The sequence below is a fragment of the Arachis duranensis genome, chromosome 8, assembly GCF_000817695.3.
Source record: "Arachis duranensis cultivar V14167 chromosome 8, aradu.V14167.gnm2.J7QH, whole genome shotgun sequence".
NCBI lineage: Eukaryota > Viridiplantae > Streptophyta > Magnoliopsida > Fabales > Fabaceae > Arachis > Arachis duranensis.
The window spans coordinates 10,478,766-10,487,148 of record NC_029779.3 but is presented as its reverse complement, the minus strand read 5'-3'; the positions used below and the strand labels follow the sequence as shown (position 1 = coordinate 10,487,148).

Below are 8,383 nucleotides of genomic sequence, written 5' to 3'. Positions count from 1 at the left end.
ATACATAAATCATAAACTCCCAATAGAACAATGAGAATTACAATAGTGGTATTGCAATAAACAATGCAGTAACAAAAATTACAATAAAATTAAGTTTTAATAACTCTCGTTTATGCAAATTGTAAAGTTTATTATGGAGGAATTGGGAGGGAAAGGAGGGGGTGTCAATTGTTTATAAGCAGTACCATTGACCTCAAATTTGAATGAGTAATGACTAATGAGGAATGACCACGTGGTTTGAATTGTAGATGCCCTTTCTCCACCTTATTGCAATATGTCCCTCAACACATCCAAAAAATATATATAAATTCATATCATAATTTAATTAAATTTATCAAATTATTTAATAATTTTTAACTATTAATTTTATATAAAAATAATTATATATAAATTTTTATTATATATATAATTATAAAATAGATATTGTTATTTTTATTTTAATAATATCATTTTTTATAAATTTATACAAACACATAATATAAAAAAATTATGTGTGAAATAATATTATAAAAAATAAAATAGACATTATCATTTCTCAAATTTTATTGAATTAATTAGCTTTTACAAAATTGTTTCCCTTTTTGGATGAAATATGAAAAATAATTTTTATTTATAAGATAATACATAAATTAGGTATTATGTATAACTTTTTTATATTTATTTTAATGAATTATTGTTTTAAAAAATAATTTGTTTTCCTCTTTTGTTGCATTATGTTAAAATGTTTTTATGTTGGAAAACAAAAATTAACTTCTAGATTTTAAAGATATGATATTATGTTATAAAATTATTTTTAAAATTTTAAACTGATAAATGATATATAAATAATTATATTTCTGTATTTATACACGTTCATAAATGGTAATGTACTTTAAAAAATAAAAGTATTAAACTCCTTAAAAAGATATGCCAATTGAAGTAACAAATAAATTACTGCATTTTTTTAATTTTAACAAAAATGTTTAACTTTTATCTTTTCAAATTATTAATATAAAAAACAAAAAACATAATTAAATAGCAGCACTCCTTACTCTTTAGTCTCCTTAGATGAGCCTTACAGATGATCCTTTATCAAAAATTAAATTAATGAAAAATGGTAATAAATTATAATAATGGGGAAGGGGCCCGTTGCAAATGGCGGGTGCGGGTTCCACGAGTTTTTTTCATTCTTCTCCTCCTCTTATTTTTTCCTTCCTTCCTTCCTTCTTCGTTCTGTGTTGTTGTTTTTGCTGCTGCCGCTGTTGCCATTGCTATTAACTATTCATTCTGTGACCCTCTGAATCAGAAAGCCCCCCCAACTCTTCACCAATCTCCATGCTACTTTCCTACTTTCCTCCATTTCTTTATCATCATTATTAATTATTCACACACTATAATAATAACAACATAACATCCCTCCTTCCCTCTTCAATTTTTGACTAATTTAATAATATTTCCGCTTAAATTAAATTTAAAAATTAATATCTGAGGGGTGATTGGAAATGATTCTGCTGGTTCCCTGAACCCTGATGAATCCATACATCTCTCTTTGCATTTTAACGGCTTGATCTCTCCCTCGTTTTCCACCCCAAACACACACGCATTTTCATGCTCTCTCTCTCTCTCTCTAAAAGAATGCAGAGCTGACTGAAACACTGAACAGTACGAAACTCATCAACACAAACAAACACCACTCCTTCTTCTTTCTTTGTCTCAATGGTGGAATGACCATCATGACCCTGCTTCTGCCGTGACGAACATGGGATGCGGAGGCTCCAAGGTGGACCACCTCCCACTCGTCACTCTCTGCAGAGAACGACGGGACTTCCTCAGAGCCGCTTCCGACCACCGCTACGCCCTCGCCGCTGCTCACGTCGCCTATTTCCACTCCCTCAGAGACATCGGCGAAGCGCTACGTAAATTCGCCGACCACGACCTCGTCTTCGCCACCGCCTCCGCCTCCGTCACCGGCTCCTCCCCCTCCCCTCTCAGCTCCCCCGTCCTCACATTGCCCTCCGACCAAGGAAAACCCTCTAAAAACACAAAAACCAAAACCAAAAACAAAATCAGGGCCTCAACTTCTTCAACTTCCATTTCGCATGGCGGCGATGCTTCCGGGAGCGACGAGATCGACGGTGGGTCACACATACACCTGTCCGATTCAGATTCCGAATTGCGCTCTTCTTCTTCGGGCCACATCCACATCGAAGAGGAAGAGCACGATATTGAAGAAGATGACGAAGAAGCATCACCACCTTACGGGTACGGATATTACCATGATCATGAACCACAAGATTGGGGGCACAATCCACAAGGGGAAGGGTATAATAGTAATCATACATATGCTTTCTACATGAAGAGAACCGCGCCTCCTGGAAGATCCATGATCTACGAAGAGCCACAGACCCGTGTTGCAGAGTCGGGTCAATGGCCCGACCCGCAAAATAGTTATGGTGGATACGGGTTTGGTTACAATGGTGGTGCTGGTGGTTATTTTGGGTTTCCGAGCGGTTCTTCTCCGCCGCCTCCGGGGGCGGAGTATTCTTACTACGGTCAACAGAGGACAGCTTCGCCGGCGGCGCCTCCGCCGCCTCCGGCACCCCCATCTCCGCCGAGGGTTTCAGCATGGGATTTTTTGAATGTGTTTGATAGTTATGACAATGGTTACTCGGGTTATCTATCTTCTCAGGGGAGGTATGGGTTTGGTTCGATTTCTAGTAGCCCGGATTCGAAAGTGCTGAAGGAGGTTCTCCATAACCACAGGGAGAAGGAGAAGAAGAAGATATTGAATGAGGAAAAAGCACCACCAATGCAAAACCACCAACAACAAAAACAACATTTTAGGGAGAGGGATTTTGGAGAAGGTACCTCAAATTCAAAGGCAGTGCCAGTATCAATGCCCCAACAACGAAAACAACGAAGGAAAAATGGTGAGGGAAGTTCCAATAAGACCGTGAGGTTCCATGGAAGCAGTGATGATAGTGGTGGTGGTTCTGGTTCCCTTCATGAGAAGGAGATTAAGACTAGCAGCAGCCCTGACACCATTGTTTCTAGGAGCTCCCCTGAGGAGGAGGAGGAGGATGGGGAGCGGTTAGGAAGGAAGAAAGGGGTGACTTTTGAGGTAGAAGCAACCGTCTCGGCAGTTGATGGGGGTGATTCTTCTTCAAAAATGAGTAGCTTGACCACTTTGTCTCCTCATGGAACCAGGGATTTAAAAGAGGTTGTTCAGGAAATCAGGGATGAGTTTGAGACTGCCTCTAATGTTGGGAAGGAGGTTGCACTTCTTCTTGAGGCTTGCAAGCCACCTTATCGGTCCAGGGTTGCTCCATTCAAAGGTATCAATGTGATTCTAGACGTTCTTCGTTTCATAGCATTCTTGTTAGATTCTTGTGGTTTGTTAGCTTTTGATTCTGTGTGTGTATACTAGTGTTGTTGCTCCATTATAGACAGCTATTAATGTGTATTATGTTAATGTTGCTTTTCTTTGCTTCTTTGGTTGAGTGATGAACCTGTTCAGGTGGGGGAACTTCTTTAAGCAATCATTAGAAGATAAATAGAGGCATGTGTTGTACCACATTAACCTAATAAAATTAGATTTTGATGTTATCAATGAGCTGTTTACTTGATTAAATGGAAGCAGGTTTATTTTGGAATAGTTGTTTTAAGGCTTTCAGCTGTAGATTGATTGTGATTTCATAAGCCTCAAGAAAATGCAGGTGCCGTCTGACATAATGGTCTATGTAAGATGAATTCTTCAGATGATTTTTCTACTAAATATATGTTGTGGGATTTTATTGATTTCATTCTTTGAATTTTTACTCTCCATACCACCATAAACAGTGGCCTCTAAGTATTTTAATGAACTAAATGTTGTGAATGTTACTGTTTCCAGATCTAATATCCTGATGTGTTTTTTCCTCCAGTTATGTTTTCCAGAATCGTACATTCATTGGCACCTTCTAGGTTACCGTCACATCCTCCATCTAGGCCTCCAGTGCAGTTATCTTCTAGGGCAATGAAAATGGCAAAAGCATATTGTGGTGAACCTGGGAGAGAGTTCAATACAAATCCTTTAAACCTTTCATCTACTTTGGAGAAACTTTATGCATGGGAGAAGAAACTGTATAAGGAAGTTAAGGTATGAATATGACTATTGAAATTAACCAAGAGGTTAGATTCTTTTACGGTGGAAACTCACATGTAGTTGGGTGAAAGTGATAGTTAAGAATTGTTAAATGATAATTTAGTCAAACATGTCAAATCTTTTAATAGTTTTCAACAATCAACTTCACATGAAAACAACTGCATGTGAGTCTCCATCTTCTCTTACACAAATGATCTGTTAATTATAAATGGTAGGACCTAAAATGATCTATTTGTCAATATAATCTAATTTTTTAGGGAAAAAAAAGCTTCTACATTCCCTTCATATAGTTTCCGTTTGACAACCACGTGTTGGAGAGGATTAAACTCTGTTATTTGAGGTCCAGTATGTCTTGGATATGTCAATCGTGAGCATGGATTGTTTGTTTCATATTTATTCTAGCTTAGGTAATTTTTTTCTTTGCTCATTTCAGTTGTGTTTACATGTTCATAATTTTTCTCTGTTCTCAGGATGAAGAGAGGTTACGATCTATTTATGAGAAACAATGCAAGAGGCTGAAAACATTGGATAATCGAGGAGCTGAATCTACTAAAATTGATGCTACTGAGGCATCAATAAAAAAGTTGCTGACAAAAATAAATATTTCCATCAGAACTGTGGAAGCCATATCATTGCGGATACACAAATTGAGGGATGATGAATTGCAGCCTCAACTTGCAGCTTTGATTACTGGGTATTGAATTTCTTCACTTAATCACTATGTTAATGTTTATCTGTGAGTGCTTGGTAGCGTCTTACCATCAAGACAGTCTTTGAAAGGGAAATATTTTTGGTTGGGAAGAGGAGCAGGGTGGGTGGGGGTATTATTTCAAATATCAGTTTGTTTGGCTGTTTCTTCTTCCCTTTAAGGATTAGATTGAAGTGAGTAATGATGTATTAATGATTATTCTTATCTAGTCCCAGCAAAAGTTGAAGCGTCACATCATTTTGGCCTTGATTTAATGTCTTTGTGTGTGCATTTAGATCTGAGACAGTGAACCTGTAATTGTTATAATGTATCTTTCGGGAAATTTAACCAAGTTAAACCCTCCTTTTGTCCTCAAAAGATGCTTCAGCCAATTGGTCTCCATCAAGTTTCATTAACAAAATATCACCCTCTATCCATGCCCATATAAGGATGGGAAATTCCTAGTGGAAACTCTTGGATGAAGGAGGTCGAGAATGGATGGTGATTATGAGGTTTTTAACATGGCAGCTCAGATATTTAATTGAGGATTTTTATCTTCAATAACGTGTGCTTATATCTTTTGGAGGCTAAATAGATGATAAAAGGGATCATCTCTTGTAAAATGGGAGCTGGTTGAACACTTGTTTGAGGTGTCATTATTAACATTATCCTTTCTGCTTTTGTATGTCAAAATCTTGTGTTTTCAATCATGGTTGAATTGTTCTTGGCTTCTCCCTTTGCTATATTGTCTACGACTTGATTTGACTAATAGTCCATTTGAAACAGATTGACAAGAATGTGGAAATTCATGCTCAAATGCCATGAGAAACAGTTCCAAGCTATCATGGAGAGTAAAACTCACTCTCTTAAAATTAACACTGGTTTACAAAGAGACGAAAGTTTGAAGGCCATCCTAGAACTTGAAAAGGAGCTTCTAAATTGGTGCAGTCAGTTCAACAATTGGGTCAGGATGCAAAAATCATATGTTGAAAATCTGAACGAGTGGCTCAGAAGGTGCCTTCTCGATGAACCTGAAGAAACCGCTGATGGTGTTGTCCCCTTCTCTCCTAGTCGAATTGGAGCTCCGCCAGTTTTTGTGATCTGCAATGATTGGCATCAAGCAATGAGTAGAATATCAGAAAGGGGGGTGGCAGATGCCATGCATGAATTTGCCCAAAGACTACATGAGCTATGGGAGAAGCAAGACGAGGCGCAACGTCAGAGAATCAAAGCAGAGTATCTGAAGAAAGACTTTGAGATGCAGCTTCGAACCTTGCGCAGGGAAATGGGAGATGCAGAACATGTGCATGATAAAGTTTCGCAGAAGACAGCACTGTCAAAGGGTCATTCTGAAAGTGGTGTTTCACCACTAGATGATCTAAAAGTGGATCTAGATTCTATGAAGAAGAGATTGCATGAAGAGAGAGCAAGGCATAAAGAAGCCATCAAGCAGGCCCGCGATGCAGCTTCTAATAGTTTACAAGCAGGTTTAATTCCCATATTTAAGACATTAGAAAGTTTCACTTCAGAGGTGGTGAAGGCTCATGAGCAAGTCAGGCTTCAAAACACTAAAGCCTCGTAATAGAGATGCTAGCTGTCTTGTTTCGATTTTATGGCTTGAGATTGCATTTACCCAAGTGTGGATCGAATGAGGGAGTTTAGAGAGCATGGGATCTATTATGCATCGGAGATTTAGCACTAACCACCATTTTTGCAGCTAGAATTAATGTTGTACCGTAGGGAAGTGCCTCTTGAAATATACCATACAAGAGGTTCTATCTTAGAATAACTTTCAGCAACAAAGGTTTGGGGTGCTCAATGTTCAGGAAGTAGTTATCTTAAATCATGTCCTGTAACACACTTCATCCTACAGTTAGGTAAAATTTTGTACAGAAAAATTCATTTATTGGTTAATTGGTTGTAGGTGGTTGTATATTTTATTCCATATGCCTAGGACTCTAGGAGTAGGAGGAGACAGGATGTTAGCAAGAGTTTCAAGAATGATCAAGTGAAGCAAAATGTGCTTTAATTTGTTGTATTATCCTTTCTTTCTAGTTAGTGTTACTAGTGTTACCCAAGTTGTTATATGCAATTGCTAGGCCAAATTTTGAATTGTGAATCTGAAGTGCATATACATGAAGGACTACCAGGTCTAGAGAAAGTGAAGGAAGAATGGAGAGTTTGAAGATGAATGGGAGTGTGTGAAGAGAGGTTGAACTCTGCTTGGAAAGCAAGAGTCGTAGCATTGTTGGTGGGTTTTTAATTAGCAAAAATGCTATTCATACACCAAAATCAGTCACTAAAATTAGCCATCAATATATTTGTGTAGAAATATATGTGGTTTAATTTATTTTCAATGTGTGTCTGTAATTTGTATTTCGACATATATTTTATATTGGTGACTAGTTTTGGTGGTTGATTTTAGTGTATATGCATTATAGTTGTTTATTCAATCTTACAAATGCACCATATTTTTGGTGACTGAAATAAACTAAACAAAGAAAAACAAAACAAATAAAATAAAGAACTGCTTAAATAGAGGGACAGTCCCGTTTAAGATTATTCTTAAACTCCTCCTAAGGTGAAAGAAGTTCCATTTGATGCAAGAGCTTTATTTTCTGAAAGTGATTACTTATATAACAATAGAAAATCGGTGTATAATTTAATGTGTTAATATTTTAACTATATCTTTTTATCATATAGTTAATTTTAAGAGAAAAACCCAAAGAGCTTTATTTTCTGAAAGTGATTGGTTATATAACAATAGAAAATCGGTGTATAATTTAATGTGTTAATATTTTAACTATATCTTTTTATGATATAGTTAATTTTAAGAGAAAACCTAAAATAGTCTCTGACAATTATTTCGAAAGACAACGAGGCATTTGAAAAAAAAACCCAACTCGACCTCTGACAATTACCTCAAAAGGACGAGGTTTTTGTGCCAAAAAAAGTCAATGTTATTTTTTTTGACACAGTGGCTAATCAGTCCCAAAAAAAAGATCAGGGGCTGGATTGGATGTTCTTTTTTCTTGGGGGTTCGTTCTTTCGATATAATTATCAGGGGTCGGATGGGGTATTCACTCTAATTTTAAAAGATACTTAATGAAGTGCACTGTTTTGGTATATCAAAAGCGCGCTTTTTTTGGGGTCAATAAGAAGCGCAGTTTCATTTCAAACATTTTCCTCCTTCGAGCTTATTTTTCATTTTTGAATCTTCAATTTTTTTTTGGCCATCAAGTGGAGGGAAAAAAATAGTTTTGGCATCAAGTTTTATAGGATGTAAGCATTATATAGATGACTTATACTATGATTTGTGTTGTAATTTGCGGTCATGTTGGTTATCCAAATTTGTTTATCACTTTTATATGTAATTTAGAATGGTCAAAAGATCAAGCGACTCTTAGACTTTTTACATTTTAAACCAGTAGATCATCTTGATATTGTTTGTCGGATGTTTAAAATAAAACCTGATATACTAATTAAAGATTTGAAAAAGAAAAGATTCTTTGGTAAATTTGTTGTTGGTAAGATGTACATTAAAAAAATAAAGTATATACTATTTTAAGAAG

The 8,383-nt window shown here is 36.4% G+C and overlaps 1 protein-coding gene across 1 annotated transcript; it reads left to right on the top strand.

Moving 5' to 3' along the window:
* The first annotated feature begins 1,152 nt into the window (after positions 1 to 1,152).
* Positions 1,153 to 7,216, top strand: LOC107460708 (protein ROLLING AND ERECT LEAF 2). The gene is made up of 4 exons (XM_016079096.3): positions 1,153 to 3,314; positions 3,903 to 4,117; positions 4,594 to 4,817; positions 5,598 to 7,216. The coding sequence occupies exons 1-4, from the start codon at positions 1,739 to 1,741 to the stop codon at positions 6,391 to 6,393; spliced, it is 2,811 nt and encodes a 936-aa protein (XP_015934582.1). The 5' UTR covers positions 1,153 to 1,738; the 3' UTR covers positions 6,394 to 7,216.
* The last annotated feature ends 1,167 nt before the right edge of the window (positions 7,217 to 8,383 follow it).

Excerpts from the sequence above, each read along its gene's own strand:
- LOC107460708 (XM_016079096.3), top strand. The coding sequence starts at position 1,739 with ATGGGATGCGGAGGCTCCAAGGTGGACCACCTCCCACTCGTCACTCTC. Across the intron at positions 3,315-3,902 it reads CAGGGTTGCTCCATTCAAAG|TTATGTTTTCCAGAATCGTA; the intron begins GTATCAATGTGA and ends TTTTTCCTCCAG. Across the intron at positions 4,118-4,593 it reads AACTGTATAAGGAAGTTAAG|GATGAAGAGAGGTTACGATC; the intron begins GTATGAATATGA and ends CTCTGTTCTCAG.